This window comes from Musca autumnalis, unplaced genomic scaffold (assembly GCF_047663935.1).
Source record: "Musca autumnalis isolate F117 unplaced genomic scaffold, ASM4766393v1 scaffold_5, whole genome shotgun sequence".
In the NCBI taxonomy this organism is placed as follows: Eukaryota; Metazoa; Arthropoda; class Insecta; order Diptera; family Muscidae; genus Musca; species Musca autumnalis.
In genome coordinates, this window is record NW_027412088.1 from 192,940,001 (window position 1) to 192,960,102 (window position 20,102).

Below are 20,102 nucleotides of genomic sequence, written 5' to 3' on the forward strand. Positions count from 1 at the left end.
ATCTCCTTTTGATCTCCTTTCATGAAAAACATTTGTGTATTTTTAATAAGTTTTGTCCCACATTTGCTTATTTTCCTTTAACCCAACTGTTCCACTGCAGTTGTTTGTTGTGATGGCTGATGGTGGTCGCCAATATTTCTTTCATTTTCTTGCCATTTCCACCCATCCAGCCAAAGATCAAAGCACCATTTTATTGCCTCACTTTTCATTAGTCTTTTGACAGCAAAATGATGTCTTTTAATTTGATCGCCTTTTTTCTGCTACGCCTTGGCGTTACCATGTCTGGATGTCGTTGATTTCTTCTTTTGGTTTAATTGAAATATAAGATTTTCGGTTTTGTTGTTGTTTTTTTTTTAGATTCCTGCCTAAAGCGTCGAGTTTTTAATGGAGTAATGAAATTTTTAATGGCTTTTAACGACAGCAGAGGCAAAAAAACACTATGCAAGTGTTGAAGGCGTGGACAAAAATATTAAATACGATTTGATGTGGAGAAAATTGAAAATTGTTTCATAAAGAATGGGGGAAACAATTTTGGGAAAGGAATTTACAAGATATTTAAGTGGGAGAGACTGTAAGACATAGTTGTGGTATTCTACAGGGCCCTATAGAGAGAAGACTCCCTAACAATTTCTTCTTAAGGCGTGAGGTTTGTTTGAGGTTGTTTCGAGGGCCCTTTTATCGATAGAAGTTCGTCTCAAAGAGTCTTACATAGCCATAAGTCACTCAAATAAGACATTTAAGTACGAGAGAATATGAAGAGTACATGTAGTATCACATAAAACGTCATTGGAAAAGTTTCAGGTAGGTCTAAGAAGGCCGATTCAAATGAAGGGTTTCATGTCTGTAGGAAACATAATTCAGATAATTGAATTCCTATTAAAAATATAACTCTGGTATGCTGAAATTGAATTTTCATATCGAAAACATATTCCAACTTAGATAAATTACATTTCCATACAAGATTGGCATTTATTTAGCCGTGGCGTATGAGTAGTGTCACTACTTATACGTCACAATGAAAGCAAATGTTACAAGATCCCTCTTCGAAAGCTCTTTTACGTATCCTTGACTCTTATATTTAACATTTATGCGGTCATTTCCCTTTTATTCCCATAGTCTACAAAGGCTATGAACAAGAAGTTTTAAATTCCAGGTTATTCTCAGTTTCAAAGTGTTCTTCAAAGGATTGTCTATCCATGAAAGACTTTTTCACAACGTTTTCTATTGATAGAAAATTATTTCATAGTGTCTTTTATCGCTTAAGGACCCCTAAGCAAGAACTAATTTGAATTATGTATTAGGAAGTTGTCAGAAAAACTTCCTAACACATAAGTCAATTCACCAGTTTTACAGAAGTTGAACATGGAAGCGTTGTCTATTGATAAAAAAATCTTTTCAAAGTGTCTTCCATAGCTTGAAGATTCTCTAACCATTAACTTATTTCATCTCCTAAAACACCAGTCCCATTTCTTCTCGAAGGTGAGACATTTTTCATGCCAGTTATGCAATCATACCTTCTCTGTTCAGCTGAACGATAAGCGACCTCCTTTGTATCACCGAGTCCTAATATGACGTTTCTAACGACATAACCTATAAAGAAGTTATACATAACTGCAAAATACCAAGAAAGTGTATGTCAAGCATTGTGCTGGGCGAATCGAATACAGATTTAAAACGTACAAGGCGAGAATGGAAACCATTGCACCACGGTGATACTTCAATAGCACATGTCTTAAAAAAATGTCTTCTAATAATTCACGGTTGCGTATGAGTTCTATCAGTACTTATACGATACAGGGGAAGCAATTACTATAAGCATCCTTCCCTATTTGTTTGAAAACTTCGCGATCCTCCGCTTCGACAACCAAATATAGACTTTCAGAAAAGTCTGACTATGAATTTATATATTTCTAAAAAGTATTTTTAAATGAGAATTTTATACAATCAAATATATATTAACGCTCGTTCATTGCAGATAAGTGCAACAGTAATAAAAAATAGGCTCGGTTTTATGGCTTCAATCTTTAAAAGAAGAATTTCCTCACGGTAACGTATGACTTGTGTCACACTAGAACCAAATATTTCAACTCTCTTTCGCAATTTTCTAAAATTTGAGAGATCTTACTGTAAAAGATCTTTAAAAAAGTCTTCTAATTAGATTTAATCAGTTTTAAATTTACAGGTTGCGTATAAGTTGTGTCAGCACTTATACGTCACAATGGAAGCAAATATTCTGAGCTCCATTCTCCTTTCATATTTTCCGAGAATGTTTACAATTTTCTCTGAGGTCTTCTACAGACAACAGAAGAAATTTCGAGCTCTTCTAAAACACAAAAAGGCCTCTGGAGATCTTCTAAAATAACAGAAGACCGCTGGAGGACTTCTGGCACAACTGGAGATCTCTGGAGTTTTCTAAAGACAAAAGAAGACATCTCCAGATGTTTTCTCTAGGCAAAAAAAGAAATCAGAAAATCTTTTATAGGCAAAAAAAACCTACGAATGTTTTCTACAGACAACAGATGACTTCGTGGTATTCTACAGACAACAGAAGAACACTGGAGGACTTCTAAGAGAAACATAAGTCCTCTGGAGTTCTTCTAGATGCAACAGATGTCTTTTAATTTTTTTTTTGTAATTTATATGCAGAAGAAGGCCTCTTGAGTTCTTTTATAGGCAACAGAAGAACTCTGAAGGAATTCTATAAGCAAAAGAAGACTGAAAATTACCTGGGGTCTTCTGTAGGATAATCAAGACCTTTTGTTGTCTTTGAATCAATAGAAGTCCTTGAATGAAAACCTCTGGAGGCAAAATGAGACCTCTGGATGACTTCTGTAGGCAATTTATGACCTAGAACAAAACAATCCAAGTTTCTTTCGCTTTAGGTCTTCTAATTAGATTTAGTCATTTTTAAATTTACATGTTGCGTATAAGTTGTGTCAGCACTTATACGTCACAATGCAACAAATATTCTGAGCTCCATTCTCCTTTCCTATTTTCCGAGAATGCTTATGATTATCGCATTTCAATTATTTATAAATATCAAATTCACAAGTCAAATAATTCCATAACATATTTAAGGAGGTTTTTATAAATTGAACAAATCTGAAACGTTCATTCGCCAATAAAAATTCTAATTTAAATCCATTCACAACTGAGTTCACAAAAAAATAATTTATCTCCGCTTACAGAATCGAAATAAGGTCTTGAGGTCTTCTATGGGCAACAGAATACCTTCTGAGGTCAACTATAGACAGCCCTCAGCTATAGACCCTCTTGGGGTCTTCTATAAGCAACAGAAGACCTCTTGAGGTCTGCTATAGGCAACAGAAGATCTCTTGAGGTCTGCTATAGGCAACAGAAGATCTCTTGAGGTCTGCTATAGGCAACAAAAGACCTCTTCAAGTCTTCTATGGACAACAGAAGACTTCTTGAGGTCTTCTATAGACTTCTTGAGGTCTATGAGGTCTTCTATAGCAACAGAAGACCTGTTGAGGCCTCCTATAGGTAACAGAAGACCTGTTGAGGCCTCCTATAGGTAACAGAAGACCTCCTGAGGCCTTCTATAGGTAACAGAAGACCTCTTGAGGCCTTCTATAGGCAACAGAAGACCTCTTTAGGCCTTCTATAGGCAACAGAAGACCTATTGAGGCCTTCTATAGGCAACAGAAGACCTATTGAGGCCTTCTATAGGCAACAGAAGACCTCTTGAGGTATCCTATAGGTAACAGAAGACCTCTTGAGGCTTTCTATAGGCAACAGAAGACCTCTTGAGGTCTTCTATGGGCAACAGGAGACTTCTCGAGACCTCTTGAGGCAACATAAGACTCTCCGCTTACAGAATCGAAATAAGGTCTTGAGGTCTTCTATGGGCAACAGAAGACCTCTTCTATGAGCAACAGAAGTCCTCGTTGGGTCTTCTATGGGAAACAGAAGACCTTTTTGGGGCCTTCTAAAGGTAAAAATAGATTTCTCGAGTTCTTTTATAGGAACAAGACGACCTCTTGAGGTCTTCTATAGACAATAGAAGAACTCTTGAGTCTTCTATGGGCAACAGAATACCTTCTGAGGTCAACTATAGACAGCCCTCAGCTATAGACCCTCTTGGGGTCTTCTATAAGCAACAGAAGACCTCTTGAGGTCTGCTATAGGCAACAGAAGATCTCTTGAGGTCTGATATAGGCAACAAAAGACCTCTTCAGGTTTTTTATGGACAACAGAAGACTCCTTGAGGTCTTCTATAGACTTCTTGAGGTCTATGAGGTCTTCTATAGCAACAGAAGACCTGTTGAGCCCTCCTATAGGCAACAGAAGACCTCTTGAGGCCTTCTATAGGTAACAGAAGACCTCTTGAGGCCTTCTATAGTCAACAGAAGACCTCTTTAGGCTTTCTATAGGCAACAGAAGACCTATTGAGGCCTTCTATAGACAACAGAAGACCTCTTTAGGTCTTCTATAGCAACAGAAGACCTCTTGAGGTATCCTATAGGTAACAGAAGACCTCTTGAGGCCTTCTATAGGCAACAGAAGACCTCTTGAGGTCTTCTATGGGCAACAGGAGACTTCTCGAGACCTCTTGGGGCAACAGGAGACCTCGTGAGGCCTTCCATAGGCAACAGAAGACCTCTTGAGGCCTTCTACCGACAACAGAAGACTTCTTGAGGAACTCTATAGATTTATTGAGGTCTATGAGGTCTTCTATAACAACAGAAGATCTCTTGAGGTCTCCCAAAGGTAACAGAAGACCTCGTGAGGCCTTCTATAGGCAACAGAAGACCTCTTGAGACCTTCTATAGACAACAGAAGACTTCTTGAGGTATTCTATATACTTATTGAGGTCTATGAGGTCTCCGATAGGTAACAGAAGACCTCTTGAGGCCTTCTATAGGCAACAGAAGACCTCTTGAGGCCTTCTATAGGCAACAGAAGACCTATTGAGGCCTTCTAAAGGCAACAGAAGACCTCTTGAGGTCTCCTATAGCAACAGAAGACTTCTTGAGGCCTCCTATAGGTAACGGAAGACCTCTTGAGGCCTTCTATAGGCAACAGAAGACCTCTTGAGGCCTTCTATAGGCAACAGAAGACCTCTTGAGCCTTCTATGGGCAACAGGAGACTTCTCGAGACCTCTTGAGGCAACAGAAGACCTCTTGAGGCCTTCTATAGACAACAGAAGACGTCTTGAGACATTCTAAGGGCAACCGAAGACCTCTTGAGGTCTTCTATGGGACACAGGAGACTTCTCGGTCTTCTATAGGCAACAAAAGACTTCGTGAGACATTCTGTAGGCAACAGAAGACTTCTTGAGGTCTTCTATAGACAACAGAAGACAACTGGAGGTCTTCTAAAAGCGACAGAAATCCTTGTCTTCTATAGACTTGGGAGGACCTTCTGTGTTTTTTATATACAAAAGAATACCTCTTGAGTTCTTCTATAGGCAACAGAAGACTTCTGAAGATATTCTATAGGCAACGACGGAGGATCTCTGGTGGTCTGCCATAGGCAACAGAAGTCCACTGGAGTTCTCCTAGAGGCAACATATGACCTCTAAGGTCTTCTACAGTTTATCTATATGTTAGTGTATACATTTCTGAGGTCTTCCATAGACAACAGAGCAGAAAACCTCATGAGGTCTTCTATAGGCAACAGAAGACTTCTGAAGGTATTCTATAGGCAAAAGAAGACAACGGAAGATCTCTGGTGGTCTTCCATAGGCAACAGAATTCCACTGGAGTTCTCCTGGAGGCAACATAAGACCTCTAAGGTCTTCTACAGTTTATCAATATGTTAGTGTATACATTTCTGAGGTCTTCCATAGACAACAGAGCAGAAAACCTCTTGAGGTCTTCTATAGCAACAGAAGACTTCTTGAGGCCTCCTATAGGTAACAGAAGACCTCTTGAGGCCTTCTATGGGCAACAGGAGACTTCTCGAGACCTCTTGAGGCAACAGAAGACCTCGTGAGGCCTTCTATAGACAACAGAAGACTTCTTGAGGTATTCTATAGACTTATTGAGGTCTATGAGGTCTTCTATAGCAACAGAAGACCTCTTGAGGTCTCCTATAGTTAACAGAAGACCTCTTGAGGCCTTCTATAGACAACAGAAGACGTCTTGAGACATTCTAAGGGCAACCGAAGACCTCTTGAGGTCTTCTATGGGACACAGGAGACTTTTCGGTCTTTTATAGGCAACAAAAGATTACGTGAGACATTCTGTAGGCAACAGAAGACTTCTTGAGGAATTCTAAGGGCAACAGAATACCTCTTGAGGTCTTCTATAGACAACAGAAGACAACTGGAGGTCTTCTAAAAGCGACAGAAATCCTTGTCTTCTATAGACTTGGGAGGACCTTCTGTGTTTTTTTATATACAAAAGAACACCTCTTGTTCTTCTATAGGCAACAGAAGACTTCTGAAGATATTCTATAGGCAAAAGAAGACAACGGAAGATATCTGGTGGTCTTCCATAGGCAACAGAAGTCCACTGGAGTTCTCCTAGAGGCAACATAAGACCTCTGGGGTCTTCTGAAGTTTATCTATATGTTAGTGTATACATTTCTGAGGTCTTCTATAGACAACAGAGCAGAAAACCTCATGAGGTCTTCTATGGGCAACAGAAGACTTCTGAAGGTACTCTATGGGCAAAAAAGACAACAGAAGATCTCTGGAGGTCTTCCATAGGCAACAGAAGTCCACTGGAGTTCTCCTAGAGGCAACATAAGACCTCTGGGGTCTTCTACAGTTTTTCTATATGTTAGTGTCTTCTATAGACAACAGAGGGTCATCGGCGGTCTTCTATATGCAACCAAGACTTTTTGAGGGATTTGACTAACAGCAGAAAACTTCCTGAGGTCGTGATGTATTCTATAGAAAACAGAAGACCTCATTAAGTTTTCTATACAAAACGGAAGACTTTTTGAGGTCTTCTATAGCAAACAGAAGTCCACTTGATATCGTTAATAGACAGCAGAAGACCCTTTTAGATCTTCGGTAGACAACAGACGCTCTCTTGATGTCTTGTATGGAAAATAGAAGACCTCTTGATTTCTTCTAAAGAAAATGAAAGACCTCTTGATGTCTTCAATAGAAAACAGAAGTCCCCTTGTTGTCTGCTATAGAAAACAGGAGACCTCTTGAAGTCTTCTTTAGAAAACAAAATACTTGTTTAGATTTTCTATACAAAACGAAAGACCTCTTGAGGTCTTCTATAGAAAACAGAAGTCCACTTGATGTCTTCTATAGAAAGCAGAAGACCTCTTGATATCTTCCATTTAAATCAGAAGAACTCATAAAGCCTCCTATGGTAAACAGAACACCTTAGAGGCCATTTTCGTTTGACACTGAAAAGGCAATCTTTATCCTTTTAAACAATGTTGAAAGATTTTTAGAAAGTCGTAGAAAAATTTGTATTAATTTCAAAATTATCGGTTGCGTATAAGTGGTGACAAATTAATACGCCACAATGCACAGTGGTGGTACTTACATGGGATGGTGTGACAAAAATATTTTAGATAATATATCGTACTGAAATTTTGGTCAATAGGTCATAGTGACCTAAAAATATAATATTGTAGTCTTAGGTCTAAGTTTTCGCGTGGTTCCCATGTAACGAATTTGCTATAATCCGGTACCAGGAGTTCTTATTGCACCTACGCGCGAAAAATTGTCAGTATTGGTCCATGATTTGGTATACTCCCATATGATTTATATGTCGATTTATTCCCGTAGATTTTAATAATGAATGAGTTCAGAAAACCACCTTATAAAGAAATGTGATACCGGCTCACTTTTGACCACAGTCTCCAATTAGCGTTACCATCCATTTATCGGTGCTTTATAAGATTTAATCACCTTTCTTGCAGATTTACCTGTATTTTTGGTTCTCAGTGCGGGGAAAATTTGCACGTTTTGGCGTGTTACAACATTAGGGTGTACCAAACAAGGAAAATACTTAATAAAGTGTATAGCCCCAAAAACCTTTTATTTTTCCTTCACGAGTTTTCAGTGCGGCTCCAAGTTACTATTATAAAATAATAATATATTTTTTTTTTTTGTTTCAGAAACTCGCTTGTAAAATAAAAAATTTTTCTCATTTTAAAATGATTTTTTTTTTCTCCAAAATTAGTCATGTTTGTAAGCCTTTTTCTCCTAACTGCGAAAAATGGCAAAAAGTTGAGTTTCGAAAAATTCGAAACGATTAGAAGCGATTTGCATTTTTAAATTTTTAAAATGGTGACATAAATTGTTGCTGTGCAATGACAGCAAATATTTACAGCTAACTTTCCTTCATAATTTTGCAACTTTCTAATGCATAAGATTTATTTCTTCCTTGATTCTACTCTCTGACACTTCTAATGCCGTTTTCTTTTTTTCCAAAACTCTAAAAAGGCCATTAAAAGACAGCTTTCAAATTTCGTGTTATAAATTAATCTATTTTCCCAAAAAATATTTTCCAATTTCCCTCCAAAGCAGCCTACTACCAAAAAGAAAAAATAGAAATTACCGCCCGTTCATTGCATACGAATAATGCCTAGGCAATAAAAAATTAGGCTTCAATTTCAAAGACCTACCACAGATGGAATGGTGTGGAATATTTATAACTTCCAAAAAGCCTGCAAGACAATTTTTTTCCTCCTTCACTGGCATCCAAACATAATTCTTCCATGGCAAATGTTCATTTCTTTTACCACAATGCCAAGAGGCGGTATATTTTATTTGAATTGATTTTAGCCCACACCACACAAAACTGAACGCCACCACCATCGCAGAAGAAAGAAAAGAGCCATAAAGCGCCATTGTCTACCGCGTATGACTCTAAACAAAAAAAAAACAACTTACCTCAGTCAATGTTTGTGGCTTATCGATGGCATCCCATTGATCGAATATTGAATCGAGACCCAACATAAATTCCATTGATTTTCGTGATCTACGTCGGCTGCGCCGTTGCAACTCCTCCTCCGATGGCTTGGCATTTGCCAACGACTCACAATAGCGTACAAAATCCAAATCGATGTGATATCCATAAGGACAACAATTGCAGCTGCGCACATTCGCATATTGTGGTAGATTACCTACAGCAGAAAAGAAAAAAATGCGAAAAAGAAGGAGGAAAATAAACATTAAAAAGGATTATTCAAACAAAATACAAGAAAAAAATTTAAAAATATATGTTTATGCGCATACATAAATAAAATGCAATATGAACATGGTGGTCATACTTGTGGTCTTCATTCGCTTCTTCTGCATCATCATCATCACAAGAAGAAATCAAGATAGTGGAGGTCGTTGCATGAAATAGGACACTTCCACCAGTAAAACGGCTTCTAAGTGAAGTTTATGAAGTCGCTTTTTGTTTTTTTTTTTATTTGGTGTAATGAAGTTTCTTTGAACCACAAGCTAGGCATTATGGTATCAGGAATAAATTTAGAGGTGGAAATTTCAATTATTACACCAGCCTACAACTATTTAGGACAAGGGTCAACAAAGACGTAATTTAAAAAAAATGTTTATTTGTTATGTTCCAATACGCCAAAGTAGATTTCAAATATTAATTGAAAAAGTTCGGAGACTTAGAAAAATACTTAGAAATTAATAAACCGTAATTAAAAAAGTTCAAGTACTTAGAAAACTACTTAGAAATTGATAAACCGTAAATAAATCTTGGCTTTGGTTTATGCTTTCAATAATTTAAAGAAGGATTTCCTGTCTGGAGAATTGAATTCAGTTATATAAGAGTTTACGGCTGCGTAGGAGTTGTGTCAGTACTTATACGCCCATATATCCTTTTTCGATATTTTCTAAACTGTTCGATCCTGTAATTTCAATATCTACTTTTCTTTCACAAGTTTCAAAGGCATGCGCCAACTTCTTGCCTCGCTGCATTCCTACGTTTGAATCTCTTCATTATTCTTCAAGAACCTTAAATATAAATTGAACACTAGCTAGTGGTACATTTACAATGGCCCTCGGAGTTGAAGAAGAACAATTTAAAAATTAATGTGCAAGAAATGAAGTAGTGTACGTAAGCTTTGAACTCTATTTGAAATAGTTGAGTATTTATATGAAAACAATTTAAATAATTAAAGGAACAATTAAATATCCGCTGAGAATTCGGCAAAACTGCTTATGGATCTTTAATTATCAATCAAAAAATTTTGATGATTGAAAAATATTTGCCACAAACATCGCCCAAGGGGAAAACAAGAGATCAATTCAATTTATTTATTTTTATATATTCAGGATTTTTATTAATAGCGTGTAACTTGATATAATTGTAACCAAGTTTGAAAAAATATATTTTTTAAATTAATAATTTATTTAAGATATATGTACTTTTAATTTATTTAAATTTAATTTTGACAAAAATTACTGTTTTTTTATCAAAATTAAATTATATTCTTTGAATATTTTTATTTAGCATTTTTTGATAATTATTTTTATTTAATTTAAATACAATTTTTTAATATTTACTTTTTCAGTTAATTAAATTTTTTGTATATTTTGAGATTTTTTATTTAGAAAGTTTTTAAACAAATTTAAAATTTGTTTAAAATTCAAAATTTTAAAGTCATATTTTATTAAATATTATTAAATATTTTATTATTAAAAAAAATGTATTTAATATTTTTTAATAATTGAAGGGAAAAAGAAGATATCAAGGATTGCTGTCCCATTATATCGACCTCAGTCCGCACGGGACACAGTGACTGCGATTAGTTTTTTTATTTGCAAAATTGAGGAACAAGTCAATGGATACAGATTTTTTTGATTATACAGGTGACGTCTTAAGTTGTACTTCAGTTGAAATTTCATCAAAATCCATCAAATGTCACGGTCAAACTTTTGAGCATTTTTTCCAAATTTTTTATTATATTTTTTGTGTATTTTTTGAATTTTCATATTTTCAGGATTTGTATTAATAGTGACTCATTTGTTTTAATTGTAACTACTTTATAGAATATTTTTTTTTTTTAATTTTTATTTTGTATTTTTAATAATATACTTTATAATTTATGTTTGTAGAATTTTTATCAGCATTTTTTACTTATTTGTTTCCATTATAATTTTAATTTTGAAAAAAAATTACCTTTTTTATTTATATTTAGTATTTTTTAAAAATTAATTTTTATTTTTAAATTTATTTCTTTAAAAATTAATATTTTAATTGTAGTTATAATTTTTTTATATTTTGCGTTTTATTAACTTTTTATTTATTTTAGAAATTTTTGTTTTGTATATTTGAATTTTTTATTTCAATTCTATTAATTTTTCCCATTATAATTTTTTAACAAAAACATTTTATTTATTCATTTAGTATTTCTCCATAATTAATTTTTTTAATTTAATTATAAGTTTTTAATATTTAGTTTTTCAGTAAATTATCTTTTTTCGATTTTTTAATTTAGACATTTTTTATTAATATTTTTTGTTAAGATTTAATTTAATTTTTCCATTATAATTTTTTAAAATAAAATAATTTCATATTCATTTTGTTATATTAAAAAATTTAAAAAAATAATGTTGTTTCCTCGAATTTTGTAATCATAACTTTTTATTTATATTTTTTAAATTAGCAATATTATTTTAATAATTATTCTTTCAATTTATTTATTGTTCGTATTTTTAGAATTTTTTATTTTGAAACGTTTTATAAAAAATTTTAGAGTCATTTAGATATATTAAACATTTTTGAAAAAAATATTGGTTATATATAATTTCTATTTAGTATTTTTACTAATTGCTTTTTAATTTAAATATAATTTTTTATTTATTTCCCCAATTTACTTGTTTGTATTTTTTTTAGAAATTTTTAAACTATTTTTTTCATTACAGTTATATATGTTTTTTATTATATATTTTTTTAAATAAAACTTTTTTAATACTTATTTGTACAATTTATTTATTTTTTTAAGGTTTTATTTTTTGGAAATTTTTTAATACAATTCTATTTAGTTTTGCCATTATATTTTTTTAAATAAATAACACATTTTTATTTAATTTAATTATAAGTTTTTAATATTTAGTTTTTCAGTAAATTATTTTTTTTTTAATTTTTTTTTTTGAAATTTTTTATTAATATTTTTCGTTAATATTCCATTTAATTTTTTCATTATATTTTTTTTTAAATAAAAAAATCACAGTCATTTGGTTATATTAAAAATTTAAAAAAATATTGTTTCCTCGAATTTGGAAATTGGAACTTTTTAGTTAAATTTTTTCTAATTAAATAATATTATTTTAAAAATTATTCTTTCAATTTATTTATTGTTTGTATTTTTTAGAATTTTTTTATTTAGAAGCTTTATATTAAAAAGTTTAGAGTCATCTGGTTATATTAATTTTTTTTTAATTCTGGTTATATAGAAATTTTATTTAGTAGTTTTACTAAATATTTTTTATTTTAATTATAATTTTTTTAATATTTATTTCTGCAATTTATTTATTTGTTAGTAATTTTTAGACATTTTTTTTTAAATATTTCTTCATTACAGTTATATTTGTTTTTCTTTTCAATAAATTTTTTAAATAAAACAATTCAATTTCAAAAACAATTCATAAAAATTATGGAAAAAATAATATTTTTTATATTTTTTTTAGTATTTATTAATTATCATTTTTTAATATTTTTTTTTCGAAATTTTTACGAGGTTTAAAATTTTTGCTATAAATTTTTTAATTGTATTTTGTTAATTAAAAATTTCAATTCAAAAAAAAAAAAACGTTTCATAAAAATTTTGGAAAAAAATAAATTTTTTATATTTTTTTAGTATTTGTTAATTATAATTTTTTAATATTTTTTATTTCGCAATTTTTACGAGGTTTAAAATTTAATTACTTTACGTAATTATAATTTTTAATATTAAATTTTCAATTTATTTATTTTTAGTCCTCTTTAAATTTGTTTATTTATACACACTTTCATACGGGCAAAGTGTTCCTCGTAATGGTTTTAGACCTCAAGTATGTTTGGACAATTTGGAGTCGATTGAGTAATGTCCGTCTGTCTGTCTGTCTGGCTGGCTGGTGCGCACGATAACTCTCGAACGAATGAACCGATTCGGTTGAAATTTTGGCTTTCGTAATAATTCGGACCATATCGGTAAACTCCTTCCGGTACCTCCCACACAAAAGTTCGAAAATGTTCGGAAAATTTGTGCGCACGATAACTCTTGAAGTGAGCAACCGATTTGGTCCATACCTTGCACATCTTGAAATGTGTACCAGACTTAGATTAGGTTTCAATATGGACTCAATCGGTCCACTCCTTCGGGTACCTCCCACACAAAATTTCGGAATAGTTCAGTTTAAGCCCATCTCTCGAATCGCTTTGTTTTTTATTTTAGCAAATTGTATTCACTGCCCTCCATACGACGGTACAAGTTTCATTAGGGTCAAGTCCATACTTCCTGAGAAAATAGCCTGAAAGTTGCAAAAAAGCACTATGACACCGTGTGAGGTGGTTGGAGCGCAAGATAACTCTAGAACGGATCTGCCGATTCGGTGCAAAATTTGGCCTTAGTAATATTTTGTTCAAACATAGTTTAAGTTTGAAGATAAGCCATATCGGTCCACTCCTTCAGGTACCTCCTCCACAAAAGTTCAAAAATGTTCGGAAAATGTGTTCATACGGTAACTCTTGAAGGGAGTGGCCGAATTGGTCCATACTTTACACATCATAATATATCTACTAGATATAGGTCAGGTTCAAATATGGACTATATTTGTGTACTCCATCCGGTACCTCCCACACAAAATTTGGGATAAGTTCAGTTTATGACCTGATATCGAATCACTTTGATTTTTGTTGAAGCAACTTGCATTCGCTGCCTCAATTACGATGGTAAAAGTTTTTTTCAGGGGCAAGTCCATACTTCTTGAGAAAACAGCCCGAAGGGTGTAAAAACCCCATAGGCACCATATGTAGTGCCTGGAGATCCACATCCATAATGGCCAATGTAGATCCATTTCTTTTAGTATATTCTCCGCAAAACTTTTGATCTCTAATCCTAATGAACATTTTTGTCGGCTCAAATGCCCAAAATTTTTAAAAACCCCTAAATACATATGTTTTTTGGGAAAAATTTGTTGCAATATATACAGGCTGAGGGTATATCTCTGTCGGCAAAGCCGACTGATACTTTTTTACTTGTTTCAATATTTATTTCTCCAATTTAATTATTTGTTTGTAATTTTTTAAAAATTTCTTCATTACATTTATATTTGTTTTTATTTTCATTAATTTTTTTATATAAAACAATTCCTAAAAATTATGGAAAAAATATATTTTTTATAGTATAATTTTTTAATATTTTTTTATTTCGAAATTAATACTCGTAATATTTTTGCTAAAAATTGTTTTTATTGATTTTTTTTAATTAAAGATTTTAGAGTCGTTCTGTTGCATTAAACAATTCTAAAAAACCATTTTTTAAACGTAATTTTTATTTTTAGTATTAAATTTTCAATTTATTTATTTATCTTTTATTAAAATTCTATTAATTCTTCAATTATAAGTTTTAAAAAATTGAATCTTAAAAAACAATACTGTTATTTCGTTTCAATTTTTATTTAGTATTTTGTAAAAATATTTTTTTAATTTAATTATAATTGTTTAATATTTTTAGAATTTTTATTTAATAGTTTTTCATAATAATTCTATATATTGTTTCCATTATAATTTATTTTAAATACAAAAAATTCTAAAAAATATACCAGATAAAGATTCTAAAAAAATATACCCGATTAGTTTTAAAATTCGTAGAAATTTTATTTAGTAATAATTTAATCAATTTGGAAAATTTAATTATATATTTTTTTTTAATGTTTATTTTTCAATTTATTTATTTGTGTATATTTACGACTTTATTAATAGAGAGTCATTTGGTTCAATTATAATCTTTTTAAATTAATTTCTATTGCGAAGGATTTTATTAATAGGTAGGTATCATTATAATTTTTTTAAATTAAAAATGTTAGTGTCATCTGCTTAAAAAAAATGGTTACGTAAAATTTTTTATGCCATTATATTGTTTTAAATACAAAAATTCCAAAAATGTACCAAAAAAGTTTTAAAATTTTTAGATTTGTTATAATCTTTTTTACTTTAATAATAATTCTTCAATTTATTTATTTATATATATTCAGGATTTTTATTAATAGAGAGTCACATGGTTTAATTATAACCAATTTAGAAAAAAATTATATTTTTAAAATTAATTTTTATATTTTATTATAATTTATTTAATATATATGTACTTTTAATTTACTTAATTACAATTTTAAATTTTTAACCAAAAACAGTAATTTGAAAATTTTGCCTTTCAGAGCGAAGATCATTTTTAATACTAATTTTTAATAAACTTCTCGTTGGAGTAATGTTTTATTTTTTGAATATTTTTATTTAGCAATTTTTAATAATCATTTTTTATATAGTTACAATATTTTAAATATCTACTTTTTCACTTAATTAATTTTTTTGTAAATTTTAAGATTTTTATTTAAAAAGTTTTTAAAGAAATTTAATGAAAAACAATTGTTTAAAATTCAAAATTTTAAAGTCATCTTTGGTCGTATTAAACTATTTTAAACAACACTAGTGTTATTACTAAAAAATTTGTTACTTAATATTTTGTAATATTTGATTTTTTTTTTCAATTTTATTATAATTTTGTAAAATTTATTTTTTCAATTTATTTTTTTTACATTTTTAGAATTTTTTTATTTAGAATTTTGTATTAATAATATTTTCATTGCAATGCTATATATTATTTAAAATTTAATAGCTTCAGTGCCAATTGGTTTTTTCTTTGAATTTTTTTAATTTTTTATGAGATTTTTTCATAGGATTTTTGCGATTTTTTACTCAAAAAAAAAAAAAAATACCGATAAAAATTTTAAATTTTTTATTTAGTATTTTTTATACTATTTTTTTAAATTTAATTATAATTTTTTAATAATTATTTATTTTTTGTGCTTTTTTTTCATTTAATTATATTTTTAACATTTATTTATTTTTTGAATTTCTTAAATTTCTTATTTATACATTTTTCATTAATATTTTTTCATTACAATTCTATTTATTTTAAATATTTCAGAGTCATATATAAAATAATAAAAACGATAATTTTAATTTTAAGAATTTGTTATTTTGGTTTTTTATTAATCAATTTTTTTCCCGAAAATAATTATAATTTTTTATGACTTATTTTCTCAATTTATTTGTTTCTTGTATTTATTTTTATAATTTTTTATTGCTATTTTTGTTTATTTGTTCCTAAAGTAAAAAAAATTCAAAAAAATATACCGAAAAATTTGTAAAATTTTTGCAATTTTTGTTTGTTTTTAATAATAATATTTCTATTATTATTCTTTTAAATTAAAAATTTCAGAGCCATTTGGTAATATTAATTAAAGTTTGAAAAAAAATAATGTTGGTTTCTTATCATTTTTTAATTAGTATATTTTAATATTATATATTTTTAATTTTATTATAATTTTTTATAAATATTTTTTCATCACAATTAAATTAAAAATTTTACTTGGTCGAGATACAGCATTACTCTGAGGTTGTTAAAGACTTCTGAAAAATGGGAGTGTGTCTTCACGAATACACGAACTACAGTGTAGAAAGAGGCATACCATAATCGTCAGCACGGTTGCAACTTTTTTCAATAAACTTAGTAATATGGTCTGAGATATGATTATATTAACAGATATTTAATTAAGGCTCTAAATGATTTGTTAAGTGTGTATAAGTACTGTCATTACTTATATACAAAAATAAAAAATGTTCTGAACCCATTTTATATTTGAATTTTATTAGCCTAAACCAGTTTGAATTTTTAAATGATAATATTCTAATGTAAAGCAGTTCATTAATGTTTGAAATTATTAATTTGGAATTTTTGGAGAAATTCGATACTTTTGTCATGGTCATCTTCCGTTAAGGAATTTCTTAGCCACAAGAACTTTTGCCTTCCAAAATTGCCGCTTTATGGTGAAGGTCAGCCAATTGAAAGAATTTTTAAGTTATTGAAAAAATAACAACAAAATCAAGTTCAATAAATATTTCTTATCAACCAACAAAAAAAAAAAAAAAAAAAAATTCTGTGCATAGCTAAGACCTTCCAGATTACCTGCTGCTTGCCCAAAAATAATTATGAGTGTGGTCACGATTTTTATTTGGCAACAAACGTTTTTTTTTTTTTGCTGTCATTTAATTTAGCCTTTGACAGAATCCCGCAATGCAAAAAAACTGAATAGAATATAACAAAGAATATTTTAACAAACTCACAAAAAAGATACCAAATTTTTATTTGAACAATAAAAAATCATCATAAAAGGCTAAGTACAAAAACAAGCACAGCTGAGTATACTTTTGACTTTTTGTGTTAAATGGAAAAATAGCACAATGCGATTTGAGAATGAGGTTCAAATAATTTTTAATAATTTAATCAATGACTTGTGTTGGAACTTACTATAAATTTCTGGTATACTCCGAAATCGTAGTAATTTCACTTTTTCTTTATTGGTGGGTTTGAATTTATTTACTTTCGTTGGATTTTCGTTGGGAATTTCTTTTAATTTATTTGCTTTCGTTGTATTTTTCTTTGGGTATTTAATAAAATACCACAAAAATAATACAAAACATAAAAATATTTCCAAAAACATATCGGAATTTTCTTAGTATTTTTTTTTAAACTACTTATATTTTTTTAATTTTTAAATTTGTTATTTCGTATTTTTTGAATTTTTTTTATTTTAATATTTTTTTACTCTTTATTTATTTTCGATTTTTTTAAATTATTATCTTTCCACATTAAACATAATTTTTTAAATATTTATTCCTCTATTTTTTTTATTTGTTTTGTATTTTAAAGAATTTTTTATTTTATATTTTTTAATTATTTATTTTTCAATCTAATTTATATTTATTTTCTCCATTATTTTAGTTTTAATGATTTTGGTACACATTTTTAATTAATCGAACATTCCTCCCGCTGCAGTTACAAAAACTCTTCCGTCACATTATATTCTAAATTATTCCGAAATTTGTTTTTTTCTTTTCATATCGTTTCGTTCGTTTTTTATTATGGAAATTCCTGCATTGTGTTGCAATCATTTGTTTATAGCCATCCGAATAGCAGTGGTTAACTGAATTCATCTCCCTCTCTGTGGGCCAAACTCAATGTTTGGTAATAGAATATTCTTTCTGCTGATAATTCGTTTGACAATTCCGTTATCAAGGGTGCTAAGCGACGGCATTGGGGCATGGGGTGCTACGAAGTTAATAAGACTTTCGATAAGGTCTACAATTATTATTTATCTTTCAAAAACACAACAAAAAAAACGAAAATACTACGATAGGCAAAATAACACCAACCGAATTTGTTTACTTCAACAGTTATAAAAATAAGAACGCTTTCGAAATGGGAAGCTTTTTTCGGAATAGATGCTTTTTCGAATAACTGAAAAGCTAATAAGCTTTTACAGAAGTTCTTGGCTACACTGATCGAAAATTTGTGAAAGGGAAGAATGAGATACAAAAGATGAATTACTGCCTTGAGGCGAAAAAAACACCCAAAAACACCTAAACGAACAGAGGGTCTATAGTAACTTAAAAATATTCCCCGCAGAAATGTTAGGCTATATGCTTGTGAGAATTTCTTTAAGAAGACCTTGTGATACTCCGCGAGAAGTCCTTGTGGTCTTCTGTGAGAAGAGCTTTTGGTCTTCGTTGCGAAGAGCTTTTGGTCTTCGTTGAGAAGAGCTTTTGGTCTTCGTTGAGAAGAACTTTTGGTCTTCGTTGGGAAGACCTTTTGGTTTTCTTTGAGAAGATCTTGGGGTCTTCTTTGAGAAGACCTTGTGATCTTCTTTAAGAAGACCTTGTGGTCTTCTGTGAGAAGACCTTGTGGTCTTCTTTGAGAAGACCTTGTGGTCTTCTGTGAGAAGACCTTGTGATCTTCTGTGAGAAGACCTTGTGGTCTTCTTTGAGAAGTCCTTGTGGTCCTCCATGAGAAGACCTTGTGGTCTTCTTTAAGAAGACCTTGTGGTCTTCTGTGAGAAGACCTTGTGGTCTTCTGTGAGAAGACCTTGTGGTCTTCTTTGAGAAGACCTTGAAGTCTTCTGTGAGAAGACCTTGTGGTCTTCTTTGAGAAGCCCTTGTGGTGCTCCATGAGAAGACCTTGTGGTCTTCTGTAAGAAGACCTTGTGGTCTTCTGTAAGAAGACCTTGTGGTCTTCTTTAAGAAGACCTTGTGGTCTTCTGTAAGAAGACCTTGTGGTCTTCTGTGAGAAGACCTTGTGATCTTCTGTGAGAAGACCTTGTGATCTTCTGTGAGAAGACCTTGTGGTCTTTTTTGAGAAGACCTTGTGGTCTTCTTTGAGAAGACCTTGTGGCCTTCTTTAAGAAGACCTTGTGGTCTTCTGTAAGAAGACCTTGTGGTCTTCTGTAAGAAGACCTTGTGGTCTTCTGTGAGAAGACCTTGTGGTCTTCTGTGAGAAGACCTTGTGGTCTTCTGTGAGAAGACCTTGGAATCTTCTGTGAGAAGACCTTGTGGTCTTCTGTGAGAAGACCTTGTGGTATTCTGTGAGAAGGCCTTGTGGTCTTCTATGAGAAGACCTTGTGGTCTTCTGTGGGAAGACCTTTTGATCTTCTGTGAGAAGACCTTGGGGTTTTTATTGAAAATACCTTAGGGACTTAATTAAGAAGACCTAGTGGTCCTGAATGGGAAGACTTTGTGGTCTTCTTTGAGAAGCCCTTGTGATCCTCCATGGGAAGATCTTGTGGTTTTCTTTGGGAAGACCTTGTGGTCCTCCATGAGCAGACCTTGTGGCCTTCTTTGAGAAGAGCTTGTGGCCTTCTTCGGGAAGACCTTGTGGTCTTCTGTGAGAAGACTTTGTGCTCTCCTGTGAGAAGACCTTGTCGTCTCCTGTGTGAAGACCTTGGCGTCTACACTGAGAAGACCTTGTGGTCCTCCATGGGAAGACCTTGTGGTCTTCTTTAAGAAGACCTTGAGGTCTTCTTGGTGAGAATTTGTGGTCTTCTTTGGGAAGACCTTTGGGTCCTCCGTGAGAAGACTTTATGGTCTTCTTTGAGAAGGCCTTG

General features: G+C 31.2%; 1 protein-coding gene across 5 annotated transcripts in view; it reads right to left on the minus strand.

Moving 5' to 3' along the window:
- The window catches only part of Kank (KN motif and ankyrin repeat domain-containing protein 2 kank), a 190,253-nt gene that overhangs the window by 56,490 nt on the left and 113,661 nt on the right, over nucleotides 1–20,102 (minus strand). For all 5 annotated transcript variants that reach the window (XM_073957540.1, XM_073957538.1, XM_073957539.1 and 2 more), the window contains one exon: nucleotides 8,835–9,067. In XM_073957540.1, coding sequence (XP_073813641.1) covers nucleotides 8,835–9,067 — 233 coding nt within the window. The remainder of the gene's footprint in view (nucleotides 1–8,834; nucleotides 9,068–20,102) is intronic.